Source organism: Pseudonaja textilis, chromosome 1 (genome assembly GCF_049901715.1).
Source record: "Pseudonaja textilis isolate UNSWEBS1 chromosome 1, rPseTex1.2, whole genome shotgun sequence".
NCBI lineage: Eukaryota > Metazoa > Chordata > Lepidosauria > Squamata > Elapidae > Pseudonaja > Pseudonaja textilis.
In genome coordinates this window covers 112,074,306-112,093,669 of record NC_141990.1, presented here as the reverse complement: position 1 = coordinate 112,093,669, position 19,364 = coordinate 112,074,306, and the positions used below count along the sequence as shown (strand labels likewise).

At 35.1% G+C, this 19,364-nt stretch overlaps 1 protein-coding gene across 8 annotated transcripts in view; it reads right to left on the bottom strand.

The window, feature by feature from the left end:
* Positions 1–19,364, bottom strand: part of CEP162 (centrosomal protein 162) — a 43,464-nt gene that overhangs the window by 6,491 nt on the left and 17,609 nt on the right. For all 8 annotated transcript variants that reach the window (XM_087914729.1, XM_087914761.1, XM_087914739.1 and 5 more), the window contains 16 exons: positions 17,766–17,847; positions 17,076–17,358; positions 16,162–16,417; positions 15,413–15,549; positions 13,665–13,889; positions 13,056–13,193; positions 11,586–11,698; positions 10,758–10,863; positions 9,903–10,029; positions 9,157–9,320; positions 7,477–7,581; positions 6,489–6,719; positions 4,242–4,885; positions 3,173–3,314; positions 1,788–1,886; positions 1,115–1,249 (listed from right to left, as the gene is read on the bottom strand). In XM_087914729.1, the coding sequence (XP_087770855.1) occupies positions 1,115–1,249; positions 1,788–1,886; positions 3,173–3,314; positions 4,242–4,885; positions 6,489–6,719; positions 7,477–7,581; positions 9,157–9,320; positions 9,903–10,029; positions 10,758–10,863; positions 11,586–11,698; positions 13,056–13,193; positions 13,665–13,889; positions 15,413–15,549; positions 16,162–16,417; positions 17,076–17,358; positions 17,766–17,847 (2,987 nt within the window). The remainder of the gene's footprint in view (positions 1–1,114; positions 1,250–1,787; positions 1,887–3,172; positions 3,315–4,241; positions 4,886–6,488; positions 6,720–7,476; positions 7,582–9,156; positions 9,321–9,902; positions 10,030–10,757; positions 10,864–11,585; positions 11,699–13,055; positions 13,194–13,664; positions 13,890–15,412; positions 15,550–16,161; positions 16,418–17,075; positions 17,359–17,765; positions 17,848–19,364) is intronic.

The following is a 19,364-nucleotide window of genomic DNA, read 5'->3' as shown; positions in this document are numbered from 1 at the left end:
AGGGCTAAACCGGCAGGGAGGGGTGAAATAACGAGGCAATTACACCTCCACCCCTAAACAGCGTTCTTGGGGGAAAAAAGAAACTGCAGTACAACTCGGGAGAGAGCAAGAGAAAAAAAACCTCGCTGTTTAAATGCTAAAACAGCTCAGCGATAGTAATGGCAAGGATAGGGCTAGCGGTTGGGGGGGCGAAATGAAATCGAAGCCTCCCTGCGCTTAGGAGTGCTTCCTGATAATGCGATCCCCGATGGCTAGATGGCAAAGGCAGCGTCCGTAAGTAAAACAACAACTGACTATCTGCAAACCTTAAAGAGAATTCTCATGTTTCGGCCAAGGATTAACAATTAACAATCTTATCTTTCACAAGGCTGAGCCAAAACTGGGGGACGCTGGGGAGGAGTCCTGTGGAGGAGAAGGAGTGTTCCGCAAATTAAGCCCAGCCTAGATAAACAGAGACTGAAGCACCTCCCACTACTGGATGCTCTGAGCAGCTCGTGGGAGAACACGTTTGAATTCAGTCTACTGCAAGGGCAGATGCTGAATCACAACAATTGGCAACAATTCAGTCATTTAGTCCTTTTTTCAGAATCCAGTGCTGCAGGCTATCTATAACTGAATATTTTAACCTTTATATTAAATCAAAGAATGTGCAAGGATTTGCAGCATTCTCCATCCAAGCTGCGTTTTTAAATAACAATTTGACTGCTTATTATCTGGAAGTAGATTACATAAACATAGAAAAAGACTGTAATGAAACCAGACTTTTTTTGCTGCATGGGACTACTCAAATGTGAATCTGATAATCTTCCATTTTTCCTTGACTTTTCTCCCAAAGCTACCCTGGGAGTTTTCCAAACAAGCTACTTGGAGATGAAGAATGGAAGTGGGAAGAACATCTTTCCACTTCTTTGATGGAAGGAATTTTACCAGTAAGAACAGTCTATTGCATATTGCTGCAAACCCATAATGTTTATAATGATTTTTCAATATACAAATTGATATCTGCATGCTTTCACAACAGACTGGAATCCCAAAGCCAGAAAATATTTACTGTGATTCTGAAAGGCTTATAAACTATTTACGTTTTAAGATTAATAATTCTTTGTTTTCTTACCTGCTGAAGTTCTTGCTCTCTCTGTTCATAACTGGTTTCTAATTGTCTTATTTTTCGTTCCAGACACGAAAAGCGTTTCAACTCAGGACTCTGATTCTCTCTAGCTACTTTGAGCTCTTCCAATAACTTTGCCATCTGGAAGTAAATTTATGTAATGATCCAGCATTTAATTAAGCTGATTAACCAGTATTAATTCAATTATTTAATTTATACTAATATGATCAACCCTATAAAAGCATGAGTCTATTTCTGGGAGAATAAAGGATGCAACACTTATTGGGGTTTTTTTGTGGGATGCTCTTCTATGTAACAGTATAATTGGGTGTTACTATACTTATCCTAGGTATATACAAGTAGATCTCATTTAATGATGGAACCTGCAATTTAATCTCTAAGCATTGTGGTCATACAGTGAGACATAATATGACTGTGACATTTTAAAATGGCAGTTGTGGCAATCACAATTGTCACTGTCACATGATCACCATTTGCAACTTCCTGCTGGCTTCCCCATTGACTTTGCTTATTGGAAACTGGCAATGGAAGTCACAAATGGTGAACACACGACTATGACACACTGCAGTGTGCCAAGTGCCTGAATCATGATCATGTGACCATGCACCAATTGACAAATTCCTGCAGCAATTTTAAAACACTTTAGATTTCAATTTACCTCCTTCTGAAGAATGGCCTCCCTCCTTTGTGAAATCGCAAGGACTCCCTCCTCCTTTTGCAGCTCACGAACCTGCTGCTGGAGATACTTAATAAGGCTCTATGGGAAGACATAAATATTCTCAGTGGTTAGATTATTCTAAGGACATATTTTAATTTTATCATAAAAATATGGTGGTGTGTAGCCCTTCCACTTTAGTAACAAGAACCTGCATTGATTAGGACTGGAAAAAGAGCATTGTATTGCCTTAGCTGTTTTACTTAAAAAGCAGATAATGTGCAAAGAATTATTTCAATTCCATATTTTTAATATAATTTTAATGGAGGAAATGTTTAACAAGATTAAAATGACAAATATTAGAAAAGAAACAAAAGAAAAAAGAAAACAGAAAAGGAAATCGAAAAGAATATGAAAGAAAAGATTATAAAGAAACAACTTCTAATCTTTTTGATAACAGTTATAAATACATTTATATATTTTACTTCATCTAAGGATACATCATAATTTCCTTTCCCTCCCCATAAACTATCCTTTCAACTATCCTTTTGAAATGGATGGAGATGACACGAAGACAAAAACAGACAAAGTCTATAGAATCAACACAAAAACCACATTGGTTCATTTTTCTCCTTTCTCAACAAAAATACCCCTAAGGGATTTCCAATCATTGATAAATGTTATTGATATTTCTGTAATCAAATAAATTAATTTTGCCATCTCTGCTAGTTCTGTTATCGTCACAAACCATTCTCCCATTGTGGGCATTTCAGTCTTTCATTTTTGCTCATATAGTAGTCTTGCAATAATCATACATAAAAACGATCTTCCGTGGCTCTTTCTGATTAATTGTCCATTAAACCCAGCTCTTTCTAATTAATTAAACCCAGCAAGGAAAGTTCTGGTTTCAGTTGCATACTAATCTTTAAAATTATCATGTATTGGAACCCAGAAATTTCTGGCTTTTTTACAAGTCCTCCAGGCATGATAAAATGACCAGCTTGTTAATAAAAAAGAAGTACTCTTTGTTTTCTCAGTATTCTAACTGGAATTTCCTTAAGTACAATCACATCTGCATTATAAACCTTCAGTCCCAAGCCTATCTTGGTATATTTCTTAGTTTTGCAAATTGTGTAAACACAATTTACATAAACATGGCATTCAGAGTAATAGATAGTACAGCGGTTTCTATGCCAGACCATGGATGAAAAAGTACTTGCTGTAATGGCAAGTGTGTCTGCCAACTAATGGGCTTTAAGCTAATGTTGCTGCCTGTGTGTGCCTGTTTGTATCTATAGGGGTGTGGTGCAGCATGCGTGTGTGTGACTCTCTCTCTCTCTCTCTCTCTCTCTCTCTCTCTCTCTCACACACACACACACATATTTTACCTCTTGAGATGCAATCTTGTTGTTCAGTTCTGCTGCTTTGGAAGTAGAATATTCTATTGCTTGCTGACAAAGAATCCTCTCCAGCTCCTTCTGGTGTGATACTTTAAGAGTAGCAATATGACCTTGTAACTCTTCTTTTGCCCTATAAGCACAATGAAAAAGTTACACTCCCTGCTGTATTGGTAGTAAGCTACATATATCCAATTCATATCAAATTATCCATATCAAATAATATGAATATCATATCTCATGTGTATCTACTATATTTTTTTAAAGTTTATATAGCTATAAACTCAATTATAATTGTTCTTCTCATTGTTTTTTTTTTACACCACTCTTATACATGAGGGATAGGGGACAGAAACGAGAAAAAGATTTCCATTTTAGGACCAATCTTAAGATGACAATATTTAAATTTTTAGTTCTAATAAAACAAGCAGAAGTATTATCATCAATGTTAGTGGAAAAAGGACAAAGACAGAGCCAAAACAAGAAACGAACCGTGCCATTTCTATCAATTACAATTTAAATAAGCAAGCATATTTTACAAAATGAAATAGTTTATGCACTAAACAAATATCTTAGGAAAATTATGCATAGTATGGAAAAACAATATAGATATGGACTCTATTCTAACTAAATAGACCCCATTAAAAGATTCTGTGTAACACTAGCTGACCAAAAAATGTTTGTCTAATTTATAAGAAATCTTTTTTAAAAATCTATGTAAGTTTGTCCTAGTGGTCCAAATGACTGCAAGTATCATGTGTTAAATTTATTTAAGACTAGAATGCAAACAATACTATAGAATTGTAATTTAGACTGTATTTGTAACTCACACCACTGCATGAAAATTAATGGCAAAACTCAACTGATGCCAATGGAAGCTTGACGAGAACGGCAAGGGAAAGCTTTGATTTGGTCTGGCCTTGCTGAGGGGAGCTGCTTCTAATGAACAGAGGCTGCCATGGGGACGGACAGACTTCAAATCAGCAATCATTACAACTCTACAGGAATGAGGGGCCCTAAGTAATTGTGAGTTAAAAGCTATAGATAATAAACATATTACCTTCTCATAAGTTCTTCAGCATTTGCCAGAGCTGCTTGAGATGATATCCTTTCCTCATTTAGTTCTAGTTTCAACTTTTCCAATTCTTCTTTCAGGTGGGCGTTTTCTTGTTGGACTTCTGAAATGTGAGCATCAGCAAAGACATCGGGCTGGTATATCTTATCTTTGTGATTATCAGGGAAAAACCCTGGGTTCCTGAGGTCCTTTTTCTCAGGGCTCACACAGTCTTTTTCCAGCATTCCTTTTTTATCGAGTCTTCTTCCAGAATTTGTACCGGAGAGCATCCTCCTCCTCTCTTTTTGAAGCCTTTCCACAGTTTTGGTGAGGTCTTTTATCTCCCGGTTTTTGGCAATCATTTCCTGATTGAGCCGAACCAGCTGGGCTTTGGCACGAGCCTGCTCCACCTGATATTCTAGGGACTGCAGGTCTGCGTCGTCGTCTCGTGGGTTCTTCTGACTTTCCAGCTGAGCTATGTGGCTTCGGAGGGAATGGATTTCAGCCTGAAGATTCCGCACAGTCTCCTGGTGGGCTTCGCTGACCTTACACAGTTCCTGATCAAAGCTGTCTTGAAGCTTCTGAGGCTCATTCAGCAGTTTATATGCCAGCAGTTGTTCCAGTTCCTCGATTCTTTTCTCATATTGAAGCTGTAAAGACAGATTGCAGGAAATAAAGATTCACCTATATTTGGTTTTATTTGCTTTGAATCTCAGAGGAGAGCGAGGGCTAAATAGTTAGTGGTTCCATAATGCTTTCCTAAGGAACACATGATTGTTTCCTAAACAATTACCAGGGTGGATCTAGACTGAAATATCCATCTATGGCACTTCGCATACCAATCTGAGAAGTGTATTCAATGCAATTCAATTTATTATAGTCATAGACTAGAGACCAGAAAAATACAAACACTCAATAAATACACAATTAAAACTTCTAGAATAAAATCTATGATAAAATCCAGTCTGTCAATTACACATGTTCTAACTATACTAAAATTACAATCCATAAACTGTGTGGGCCGTTGTCAGTTGATTACTAAAAGGGAAAGGAATAAGTAATGCAAAGGGTTTGCTACATTTTTTATATAACATAACTATGGTGGATTAGACTCGTGTTTCTGATGAATCCGCAGTGCTGCTGCGCAGAATCTAGCTACCTGCACTGTAGTTATGGACTGTTCGTCCTTAAGCAGCCACTGGAGATAAGCAGTGTCAGAACTGCCAGGATATCTAGCAATTATTCGAAGCAGATGTTTTTTCCACATCTCTGTGTAAAAGGAACATTGAATGAGTACGTGACCAACGGTCTCCACCTCTCCTGAACCACAGAAACAGAGTCTTTCAGTCAATGGTATCTTTTTATATTTGCCATACAGGGCAGCCGATGGAAGCGCATGGCACCGTGCAAGCAAAAATACTTTCCTATGGTTTGCCAACTCCAACTGGCTAAGATAACTGGCAGGAGTAACAACATAACTAAGAGAACTGTATTGTCTGCCACCTTTCCTAGATATAAGACACCAGGCTATGTTCCCACAGGAGCGCCAATGGTATGAACAGAAGTTCAATAAAGTATGATATACTACATTATTTTTCTCATCTGCCTTGACAACACTCATTTTAAAAAAGACTCTCACACCAATAAATATTTAAAAATTGTTGAGCAACTTGTTGAGCAGCATAAATAGCCCAAGTACAAACATTCGCACAATTATGGCTCCCTTTGTAAGAAAGTTAAAAATCAACTTGTGATGCTAAAGTGACAAAGTAGGCCCACTTACACGCATGCTTTAGCTTACATAAATGTAGAATGGAATACAAATATTGGATTTTCTGAAATTGTAGGAAACATAAGGAAAATGTGATAATATTGATCAGCATGATGGACAAGACAATTTGTAGGGACTTTGGAAAGGAAGAGTTCTTAATCCACTTTCTCAGTATATAATGTTTGAGACAGGTTTATAATTGCCAAGCTCTTTTGAATCAAAGGTTTTGCTACTGGCTCCTCTCCATCAGTGTTTTTACAGAAAAGCAATAATCAGTCTGTTCTATACAGATAAAAGGAGGCAAGTAATGCATTCCTTATTATTTCTACTAGTGCAGAGTAGATTGTACCCTGCAATGATCTCATCCATACCAAGAGGCCTTTCACTTGCAGTCAAATTGGCATCTTAACAGCTTCATTCTTCTCAGTTGTCAGCTAGTAGATTTTAAAAGAAGTATTTAAAACTTTAGTGAAGTATGTCACCTTTATTTTTTGAAACTGCTGTTCCATGGCACGGAGACTTTTTTTGGCTTCGTCATCTTTACCCTCTAGTTCAGTTTCTAACTTTTTAACTCTTCTTTCAAGAAATTCCACTGTATTGTTTTTTGGTGAAGCATCACCATCTCCCTCAGAAGCTGCTGTAGCAGCAGCATATATCAAAGCTGGCAGAGAATTAGGATATCTTCTCTTCAGAATCCCTTCCATTTCCTTAACCTTTCAAAAGATACATTAAATTCAATTAAAATAAAAAAAACACCACTTATGAAATCAAAAGGTTTAGAGAAAAGGCATTTTAATTTTACATTTTCAGTGACAGAGAAAACTTTCTGACAATATTTAAACTGAATTATTAAAAATACCTAAGGATGGTTATTTCATAGTTGAACAGTACAAATATGCAGACAATTCCATTAATAAGGTAAAGGTAATATACTGAATATAACTAGTGGGATTTGTAACTGACAATTCAAATTATAATTTAGAATTTCAACTGCAATTAATATTTGACACACACTTTCTCACAAGCCTCAGCTGTGAAAATGATTTACCAAATGTGGAGAAAAAAAAAAGAACAGTGGCAAAAAAATCTTTTGCATTCTAAAAATAGCAGATTCAACCTTTAACATTTCCATCTAAATTGGGGGTAGACAGACATGCACGCACGCAGATCATTTTCCAAAACCTGTATGTTAAACAACATGTATTTTCATATGGAAAGAAATAGATATTTAATTTTTTAAATAGATTCCCTGCCTCAGAAGGGGACTGAAATATCTCTCCCTGAACATCCTTCCTCAGACAATATTTTAGTATGAGGATTATTTGGCCTTAATTCCCTATCCCTACTCTGGAAACCTAACAATTTTCTCCCCAGAAAAGAGTTTTAAAGCAAACACAATTAAACCACCATTCTAATTATTAATGAAAGTAGATACTAAGATAATACAGGAAAAAGAACTGTATTACACACCTGCCGCTCAAGGTCTTGAATCCGTTTAGCATCTGCTGCCCTATTTTTTAGCCGTATCCTTTGCTGGGAAGAATGATGCCCAGCTTCACTTCTAAGTTTTTCAACCTGTGCAATACAAGTAAAAGTACACTAAACAATGGCCTGAACAATCCATTCAGCATTCCTGTAACACAAAAGGTTTTCATTTTTTTTTAATGGAAGACTTTTCTTAATGAAAACTGGAGGAATGGAATCTAGGCATAGATAAGTGATCGCTTATTCCCCTTGATGTTAGGTGTGCCTTGCTCTGATGAAGTATTAGGAGATAGTACATCATCCTCTCTACGATAGCATTCACATTACCAGATAATTTATCTCTCTTCAGTAGATCTTTATTGTTTTTTGTTTTAAAAAACTCTTAGTATCTGATCTTTAGAGCAATAATTTTAAAGCCTGCTAGTCAATATACAGAACAAGTTGCTTTTCATTCTATCAATTACATATCAGCATGGGGCTGTTTTATTGATTTGATTGTCTGATATTGAACCATATCATCTTCCATCAACATTTTTAATGAGACTTTAATGAGGTTGGATTGTAAGTACAATAGCACTATAAATAATTTCAATTTATATACTTGCGCAACTAATTTGATTTCTAGAATTCTATTTTTTATGTATTTGGATTATGGTTCTAATGCTAGCTCTATTAGCTAATAATGCTAATAAAAATAAAGGAGAGGATACCCTTGTCTTGTGTCTCCCTTGTTTTACGCATACAAACTATTTAATATTGCATGTTGCAAAATTTAATTTATATTTAATTTTATATATTGTAAACCACAATTGGAGGAACAGGAAGGAAAGAAGGAAGGAAGGAAGGAAGGAAGGAAGGAAGGAAGGAAGGAAGGAAGGAGAAACAGAGAAGTTTATATGAATAATGAACCTGAAATTCTATCTTCCCTTTTATTGGAGTTGTGGAAATGTTACACATGACAGAGAAATCATCACAAAAATGATAGACGAAATAACAGTTTATTTACAGAAGTTGATCTCACTCAGTCACACTTCTGTTGTGAATGAATGTTGTAATCTGACATTCTTGAACTATAAAAATTTCAACATATTCAGGGCACATTGATTGTGCAACAGCCATATTCCTGGCCAACTAACAAGTAAAAGAGAGCATTGCAGATATAGTTAATTTGCATTCCAGGCCTCCAACTAAACATTTTCTGGCTACTTCTCAACAGAGAAACATAAAACTCTGAAATACAGTACAATTTTATGCTAGAACACAAACCAGTGTCTCTTGAACTTAAGACCTTGGGATGTCAAGCAGAAATCCAGGCTGATTCCATCATGTAGTTCTGGTTAAACAAGAGACTTCAACAAAAGTACCTGCCTCTGTTCATATGCTAACAGGCTGAAACAGTTCCACTAAAAACCTTGATTGCTTATCTAGGGCTCATCTTCCTCCCTTGTTTTGCTAGTAAGTGGCCAAACTATATGCTTATAATGAGAAGCAAGATGTCACCATTACTGCTGCCCACCAAGTAGTCAGGCAATGGGTGTTTATTCCCTGAATACATGAACTTCTGGCTATATAATACACTGTCTAAGGGGGCAATTAGGAGATCTGGCACCTGATGCCTTTGCTTTGCATTGGTTTAGTTCTAGTGATGTTTGATACTATAATCACCTCTACTTTCAGCTTGTCAATTTCTTCTTTTGCTCCTCTGAGGCGAGCTGCATCCTTATCCAAGAGTTCCTGATTTTCTGCGTACCACTGGAGTCTTTTTTGTAAGCGATTAATTTCACTTTTGTAGGACTCTTCCATTATTTTCATTTCATACGATTTCTCACCTAGGAGATAAAATTACTCATACTTAATCCTTTTAGAAGCAGGGGCTCAGGCTGAAAACCTTACACCATTTCAGTCATGTCCAATCTCTTGTTAAAAACCTCCAGCGTGGGAGCATCCACAATTTCTGGAGGCAAGTTATTCCACTGATTAATTGTTCTAATTGTCAGGAAATTCCTCCTTAATTCCAGGTTGCTTCCCTCGATTGGTTTCCATCCATTGTTTCTTGTCCTGCTTTCAGGTGCTTTGGAGAATAGGTTGACCCTCTCTTCTTTCTGGCAGCCCCTGAGATATTGAAACATTGCTATCATCTCACCTCCAGTGCTTTAAAAGGAGCATTTTGGCTAGCAAAATGCCTCACATTGAAGTCACTGCATCCTTTGAAGACTAGTGTGACTGTTCTCTACATATAAATACATATATGCATGGAAGACACTTGGGCTGGAGCTGCACTATTTCTCAAAGATATCCCTTGCACAAACACACTGAATATTAAACAGATATAATATTTTCTATTTTTAAGAACACAATAAAATAGCAATCTTATTCACTGGGAAATAAGTCTTCTGAAAACAGGATGTTACCTGAGGCAGAAACAATCTGGGCTCTTGCCAAATCTCGCTCTTTCTTCATTTGTGCCAAATCAACTTCAAGGGCTTGTTTATCTTGCTTTAGATGCTTTCTCTCTTCAAGCAAATTGCCTTCTGTAGCCTTCGTTCCCCAGCCCACCCAGCACAGGGATATCAGAGAAAAGAGACAGACAAAACATGTTATTAACCATTGAGCCTTCCGTATGGTGTGGAATAATGGCAGATCTATCTAGAGGTCTATGCCAGCAATATACTCCATAGTCTCTTTAACAAAAAATCAGTCTGTCCTAGTGCCCAGGTGGAATTGTCACTTAATCATTTACAGCTGCCATTCCCACAAAATCAAGATTATGCAGTTTAGTTTTAAAGTAGGAAAGCAAACAAAAAAATAATTTGCAATTTCGGTTTTCGATTGGGCAAGTCATGGTGGTTTTACTTCGTAAGAGTTATATGGAAAATAAAGTGAATCTCCTTAACAATAAAATCTGTCAAAAATTGCCCAATTGTTAGAGGCATCAACAAGAAAAAACTAGACCCCAGCCATAAACTGAAGTTTTATTTGGGTAAAGAAAGCTCCTGAAATTTGGGGGATTGCTGGAAATATGATGCAGACTTTGAATGGAAAAGGGTGGTAATTTGGTCACAAAGGAACAGGAAAGTATCAAACAGAAGCTTTTCTGTGTTGATCTGTTATGTCAGAGTAATATATTTTATCAGGTCAATCTGCTGTTTATTTAGAAGGAATATTAAAATAGAGATATTATAAAAATTAGTCACATATCTACATATTGATGTATGAACATTGCAATATTTTAAATATTAAAGCAAAGAAATTACAAAAAGACCTACCTTGGCTGCTCGAAGTTCTGAAATCAAGTCTGTGAAATTCTGATTCTCAGATGGTTTATCATTCTGCACTCCAACTGATAAAACATTATTTTTTTCCAGCTTCTCCCTATTTTAAATTTAAAAAAAATATATCACTTTTGTACAGTTTTACATTTAAGATAGAAAGTGTTTCTATTTTGGATATGTCCTGCAAATGAAACCAACTTTTATATGTATATGCATACTCCACTACTGATTTCTTTGTTTATTGCAAATGACAAGAATATCTCAGAATAATTTAGATGGTACTCCTGAGCAGAATAAGGGTTTATCATTTCTATAATGGGATTTCTTGAATAACTTCCTTTTTGAAGCTATTCAATTCAAATAGCAAGATGATGATAAGATTCAGAACTTTATATTAGATGGCTTATTTACAAACTTAATAAGAAATCTGTCGTGATTCAAGCTTCTCTAAAATGGCTTTTTTTCTGCAAAACCTTTTCAAAAGAACTAGGTTAAAAAAAGGCATATCTATCAATATAATTCTAGCCACTTTGTACAGTTTAGAAATGAAGCAATATTTGAAAGGCAACTCTTACCTAACTACCACCCAATATTAGAATGCCTGATTAAAGCCACTAACTTTGGTGGGAATGGCTAGAACTAATTTACTAGCTAAAAATCAATTAGACACAGCACAATTATGTTTATTTGGAACTAAGTCCTACTTATGTTCAAAAGGAATTACATATCCAGATAAATGACACATTCCTTTATTTACTTTACCTCAGAAATAGTAATTTATGCAAACATTATAGATTTTGCCATACATTTGAATAAACTCACTGTAAAGCTGCTAATTGAGTCATCAAACGCTGATTCTCTTTAAACATAATTTCCTCATTTGTCTTGTTATTTAGCTGAAGCTCCTTAACTTGCTTATATAATCTTTCATTCTCCTTAATTAAAAAAGAAGAATTAGCTTAGTTACTATGGGTTCATGTGAAAAGATGTGCATCGGTATCTGTAGGTTCTAAGTCCCAGACCAATAGTAGTTTGTTACATAAAATCAAACTATTGTTGACAGATCTCATCCAACATTCTCCCCAGCTCAGAAAATTTATATCACAATAAACAGATTAGGTTGCTGTCCAGTGTTCAATTTCCTGAATCAATAACCAAACCCAAGGAACCTTATCTCTGAATAAATGTGCACATAAATGTGCAAATTGTCTTTAAAACAATTCAAATCTAACAATTTTTGTTACTTTATGTGAAATGTTTCAGGATTTGAAACATTTCACATAATCATTTAATAATGTTGTACTATCCATACAACGTTATTAAATGAATAATGTTGTATGGATAGTAGCACAGAAGCTATGGACTTCTGCATACAATTAAATACAACCAGATTAAAGTGCTACATTGCATTGACATTTTGGTGTGTACCATTTTGGTCTGTGTACCATTTATAGTTTTAAAGTGGCTGCATGTTAAATTATATTGCATAAGATGATAACATTTGGGAGGGGGACAGGGAAAAACTACTCCTTAAGTCTAGTTTCAAATGTAGCTTCAATGAAAGAACATGTGCTGATTGAGCACCAGGAGAAACAGTTGGAAGCTTAATCTCTGCTCAACAAGAGGATTATCAACAGAGTAGGATGACCAGAACCAGTTACAGTCAAAAATTGGCACCAGGATATATTTGCTTATTTATTTCTTGATACAAATTATACAGATATTATTTCACCTAGGAGATTATGACATGAAGAAATTTACTAAGAATTTTCAAATTTAGACATTTGAAATTTAGACTTGACTTGTCATACCAAGTACTCATACAAACATAATGTATTGTTGTGCACAAATTTATTTACTTCTTAAGAACCAAGTTCATTCACCATCAGTTATTAATTTGAAACATCAAAAGGTATCCTTTTCTCTCAGGAACAGGACATTAGAAAGCCAGTGGAGTATTAAGATACTGAACTAGAAATGAGGAGGCTGGGTTCAAATCTATTTTTAATATTAAAACACTAGATGCCTTGCCAAAGTTATTTCTCAGTTCAAAACTATTTCAGAATGTTTAATTTGCATGGAGAAAAAGATGATTACGAATCTAACAAATGACAAACAAATAAATACTGGTAAGGCTTCAAACTAATTTTTCCAAAAATAAAGTTATTTTGCTTCTGATTTCTTCAGCTTCTTGTTTTGCCAAGACAACTATTGCTGCAATGGAAACTGCTGTCTAACACATTTGGTAGGCAGGACAAAAGGCCCAGAGTCACAATATTGTATGATCTTTACCTGGTGGTATCCTTGGAGAAGAATCTCTTGATTCTGCATTTCTTTTTGTATTTCTTTCAACATTTCTTCATCATTAGGATTTTTTTCCAGAATATTTGACCACACTGTTCCTTTTTTTAGGTCTTTTATATTATTTAGCTATGAAGAAAATGCCTAAGCATTAAGCTCATCTTATAAAAACGCTGAGAAAAAATAATTTTATGTGTATGCTGAATATATATATATAATTGAGAAATAGAATATAAACATCATTTATTGAAATGTTATTAACACGAAGAATCACATCTATATTCTGCTTTTCCACCAAGTAGTTGATATGTTGAATATGGGTTTATCTGATTTTATAAAACTGCCACATATTTCTGTAATTACTAGGAACTGAATAGTAGTTTTTTCTTGTTTTGTAATATACATTTCAATACATAAAACTGGATAAGAGTAGAAAGACAATCTTGCATGACAACTGGTTGAGTTGCATCTCCAAAAAAATGAGTAAGGTGGGTAGTTTCATGGACATTTTTATCAAATATAAGATAAATGTTGTTTCAGTGGAATATACCAAAAGAGATGCTATTTATTAAGCAGAATATAAAGAATATAAGATAGTACCTGGGTTTGAAGAACATAATTTTCTTGGCTTAAATGAGACAACTCTTTATCTTGCTGCACTTTCCTTTCCAGAATCATTGCCTCCATTTCCTTCTCTCTTTGCAGGGAGGTGGATTTCAGACGTTCAATCAAAGTATTGGCTACAGTCAATTTTTCCTCTGCTTCCTGCGCTCTTTTTAGTAAATAAAGCTCTCTTTCACTATGTAAGGAGGAAATTGAAGCTACCTAATAACACACACGAAATACATATGATATGGAACGCAGAATCAAATTCAATTGCTAATTTTCTTTTCAGGTTTTTTTTTCATATAAAAAATGAAATGTTTAATATTTTCCAAGCCTGTTCTAGTATGCAAAATATTTCAATACTGTAGAGCGGAATTAAAACACTGCTGTTCATTAGGAAAATGCATCATTTTTTGCACAGAAGCAAATTAATTCAAGTACATAGAGACTAACAAGTGCTATGTTTGAGGAAGCAATTGAATGCATCCAAACTTATTTTAATTAAAATGAATAAGTACAAAGATGGGAAAACACAAGAGCTGGCCTAAGCTGCCTGAAGCAAAAATGGGGAATCTATTATTCCTCCAGCTAATTGCACAATCCCCAGAATTTTCAGCAATAATCATAATGGTTTAAGGTAAGATAAAAGTTCCCCTGCACATGCATGCTAGTTATTTCTGGCTCTAGGGGGCAGTGCTCATCTCCGTTTCTAAGCCGAAGAGCCAGCACTGTCCAAAGATGCCTCCATGGTCATGTGGCCGGAATGACTAAACGTCAAAGGTGCATGGAGCGCTGTTACCTTCCCACCAAAGTGGTCCCTATTTTTCTACTTGCATTTTTTACGTGCTTTCGAACTGCTAGGCTGGCAGAAGCTGGGACAAGTAACGGAAGCTCACTCTGTTACACGGCGTTAGGGATTCGAACCGCTGAATGCCAGCGTTCTGATTGACAAGCTCAGCATCTTTAGCCCCTGTATCCCTAATGGTTTAGGCTGCTGGAAATTGTAATTCAATATTTCCCAAAGCTGTCTTATAAAAATAAGGATATAAATGAGATAAACATTACTATAGTTTGGATTTAATGTATTTCTTCTTCAGACAGCCTCCTATGTTGAAATTCCAATCTATCCTGTTTGCAAGAAGGATCTGCGCCCAAAATAAGGTATTGAGTAAACTGAGGGACTGCAGATTGAGAAAGTCAAAAATATTTTTTCCCCTTTCCTTGAATTTATGAGTTCTATTAATGGAATCCAATTCACATATTATGAATCCAATGATGGTCTATGGTAGCACTAAAGTTATTAAAAAAAATTGTGCTGCAGTTTGGGCTCATTGTATATATGAATAATGCCAAACTGGATGTTCATTTTCCATTCTCACATCTGAGAAGAGTATACAAGCCGTCCTCATTTAGTGACTACAACTGGAACCAGAAACTCAGTCAGCAAGCCAAGTGGTCACTGAGTGAAACGGTAAAGGTGCTTACTATCTTACTTCAGCTTTCTTTTGCTTTACACAAAGTAAACCCTTGCTTTACAGCGAAGGTTGTAAAGCAAAGCTTGGTAGTAAAGTTACTTCTTCATTACCGTGATAACTGCAAACAGTTGCTCAACGAGGCCAAGCTGTGAGTGACATTAAGCATACTTCGAACAAAGAACCTTCCTCATAGTCTGCATTTTCACCTCTTGATCATTCTTCTTTTTAAAAAAAATACCGTCGAAGAACAGTGGTTGTATCACTAACCTTGTGGCCCTGGCTGTCATTTTCTTTAGCCTCTGGTGAAAATCCACCTGGAGATGGTTCTCCAGGGTCAGTAGAATCATTTCTTTTCGGGGAGAGTGAATGGGGTTTTGTCTGAATTACTTTAGTCACTGATGTGCCTTTGAAAAGAAAACAATCAATTACAGGTAGTCCTCAACTTACAACAGTTCACTTAGTGACTGTTTAAAGTTACAACAGTACTGAAAAAAGTGACTTATGGCCATTTTTCAGAGTTATAACCTTTGTAGCATTCCCATGATCATGTGATCACAATTCAGACACTTGGCAACTGGGTTTGTATTTATGACCATTGCTGTGTCCCAAGGTCATGTGATCACCTTTTTGCGACTTTCTGACAAGCAAAGTCCATGGGGAAGCCAGGTTCACTTAACTACCATGTTACTAACTTATCAACTTCAGTGATTCACTTAACAACTGTGGCAGGAAAGGTCATAAAATGATGCAAAATTCACTTTACAAATGGTTCCCTTAAGAGCAGAAATTTTGGGTTCAATTGCGGTTGTAAGTTGAGGACTGCCTGTCTTTTTAAAAAAAAAATTGGAACAAGGACTATATAATTTTTTATTTAGATACCTTATATTTCTTGGAATAATTATTATATGTCAAAAAGATCAGTTATCATTGCCTTTAATAGTTTCTTTATATATATATTATCATATTATATCATGTCATATCATATTATATCAATTCAAAATGTTTGATAAATATACCTTTCTGCTTTGGAAGAGATTTGACTTTCAGAAATGGGTTTTTGTTGCTTTCCTTCAATGTCTTCTCGTTAACTGTAGGAAAGTGCTTTACCGAAGCACTGAGTTTTCCATATCCAGAGCTTCTAACAGAACTATGTGATCCACCCAAATGTTTCTTTCTATGAACAATCATTGTGTTTTTACTACTCTTATACATTACTTGTTTATTTGGTATTACATTTGGATTCTCTTTATTCCAAGTGTTGGGTTGATGCACCTATAAACAACACATACATCTATGTTATTGACCAGTTTGGTTTCAGAATGTAAAATAAAGGCTCAATATGTAAAATAAAGTTATGTAATCACTGAATTATATTTCTATAGGACAGCAAGACAAACTTTAACTCTAATTCTACCAAATAAATTCTACCAAAATTATATTAGTTTGATTATATCCCAAATAAACAAACATCACATATAAAATCATGGAACCAAGTAGATACTCAGCTGCCTAAGCAGTAACCTAATCAAAGTGGTCAACAGGTATGTCTTGAAAGTCGTATTTCACAATCCTAGAAATCAGCTGTTTCAAGAAAAATGAGGAAAGTGGGAGATAAGTAAGAAATAGGGAGTATAGGTTGGAAGAATAGGATCAGAGTTTCAACCAACAAAATTCTCAGCAGCTGTACCCAAGTATTAAACTCTGTTACTAAGCCGGATCTTTTTGAGTCCTCAGTGATGGCTTCTTGTTGATACTTATTTGTTAATTTTGGGGTTATGAAATAGATTTGTCCTGCTGATTATTGGTTCCTTTTTTTTGAAAGGTTGCCTTTTGTTTAACGGCTTATTTTGGGCTGGCTATAGCTATAGAAGAAAACTCTTGACTTTCCTGCTTCTTTGTGCCTTAAATATGACAAGGAAAAGCTGCTCACCTGTCCAGATTTCTTCTCATGGCAGAGTGCTGAACAATTTGCTTGAGTGCTTAATTTCATAATATCATGTTTAATTTTATCAGCTAATCTCTCCTTGATAACTTTCAGATGAGGACTATCTTCAATACTTTCATTTGCAACTTCTAAAACAGAAGTATTTTCTTGTTCACTGTGATGGTTTAAAAGGCAGCCAATGTTTTGGGATTCCACTGAAGTATCATTAGGATGTTCTTTAGACAGCTTCATTAATCCATCTGCGTGATCTTGTGTAACTTTCACAGGACTATGAGATAGAAGAGAAAGAAAGTCACATATGAATAAATTTGTGGTTTCTATTAATAATAGCTTATAGAAAAATTATGGACATTTGATACTGAATTGCGCGCTAGTTTTATATAATTGTCCACAAACTTCAGTAAAACAATTAATTGATCCTGCAGGACAGAACTAAACAATAATGGCATTAATAACAGATCACTTTGTAGCAGTTATACAAAAGTATCTCATATATGTCCAGGTAAATTAAACAGATGTTAGCAGCGAAGATATATTTAAATCTTATGAATGTACTCAAGGAGCCAATTATATCCTATTAACACTTTGGGAGTAATAACTTAACTTTAAAAAGGATTAAAGAAAAAAAACATGAGCATTTCATTGGCTATGTGATGCATTTTCCAGAATGAATACCTAATAGGCTCCAGTTCAAATCCCCTGACAAAAGATGAATCTGCTCTGATAGGTTTCATCAGTTCTTCTATGGTAGGCAAATCTAGATAGAAGATAGAAAACAACATAGTTGTTATTACTTCTGTAACAAAAGTATTTTCAAATAAAATTGGAATGAAATTTCATTTTTTGGTCAGAAATTACTAACAGGTTGGCATAAATAATTCCTGGTTATATTGGGACTGGTTTGTTATGTCCATCTTATTGCATTCTGCAGTAATTAATACAGTGTATTAACCACTGATTTTAAACTGTTTTGAGTAACTTTGCTTTTACATGTTATTGTACATTTCTAGAAGACATTGGCTATCTACACAAAAAGAATAGTAAACTAAACTAAAAACAAGCATTATTTTCAGCTTTTTTTCTTTGGGGTAATTTGTGACCTCCTAATTACAACAATGAACCTACTGAAGCTTTATTTTTTTATAACCATAGTTTGCTTCAATCTTTAACATATTTATTTTCTATAGCAGCCTTCCTATTCTTAATACTAGGCATGAAACAGTGAGATCAAATTTCGCCATAGAGTATATTGGGTGATTTAGGGTATTTGTTACTTCTGTGCCCAAGCTTCCTCATAATTGTGAGAATACAATTACAGCTTTCAAAAATGTCATCTTGTGCTCCTGGAGGAAAGGAGGGATAAAAACTTAATAAATAATAACAAATTTGAAGTAATTCTCTAAAGTATGACTTTTTAGTGATTATTGGTTTAGTGATTTGGTTAGTAAAGAATGCTACTGAATGGTATTAGACTGAAAATTTATATTTAATTAACTACAATATGCAATATGTTAGCAATAATATAATACCTTTTATTCAGGGTTTTATTGCAATAGCACTTAGATTTATATACCACTTCACAGTGCTTTACAGCTCTCTCTAAGAGGTTTACAGAGTCAGCATATTGCCACCAACAATCTGGGTCCTTATTTTACCACCTCAGAAGGATGGAAGGCTGAGTTAACATTGAGGCTGGTGGAGTTTGAACTCTTGGAGTGAGTTAGCCTGCATTCTATACTACATTCTAACCACTGCGCCACCACAGCTCTTATACTGGTATATCCTATTTTTCTACAGTAACAATCTTGCATGATATGTTGAGCTGAGAAACAATGACTGGTCACAAATCACAGTAAGTACAACAGAGTCCAGGTTTCAACACTTTAACCACGTAGCACATTAGCTCTATATTATTAGCTCAATTTAAGAAATCAACTAAATATTTAAATAACAAAATTTATTGGAATGCTAGGCCAATATCAGATCACACTGAATAACTGAACAGCCATTGCTGCCACCAAGAGATCATAAATCCGCTGGCTAACTAAGGAATTACTCATTTTGTTGGATGTCAAAAAAATAAAATCCTGAAAGCTGAGGAAAAAACTCATAATAATCAGATAGTCAATCAGGATAAGCAATCAAGATATAAAGTGTAGCTTTCAATATAATATATTTTCTTGGATGGCTAGATTGTGCTTCTAAAGTGTTTTCATATGCTAGAAAACTACAACACCAATTATGCTGGCCTGCATTACAGTATACATCTATGTT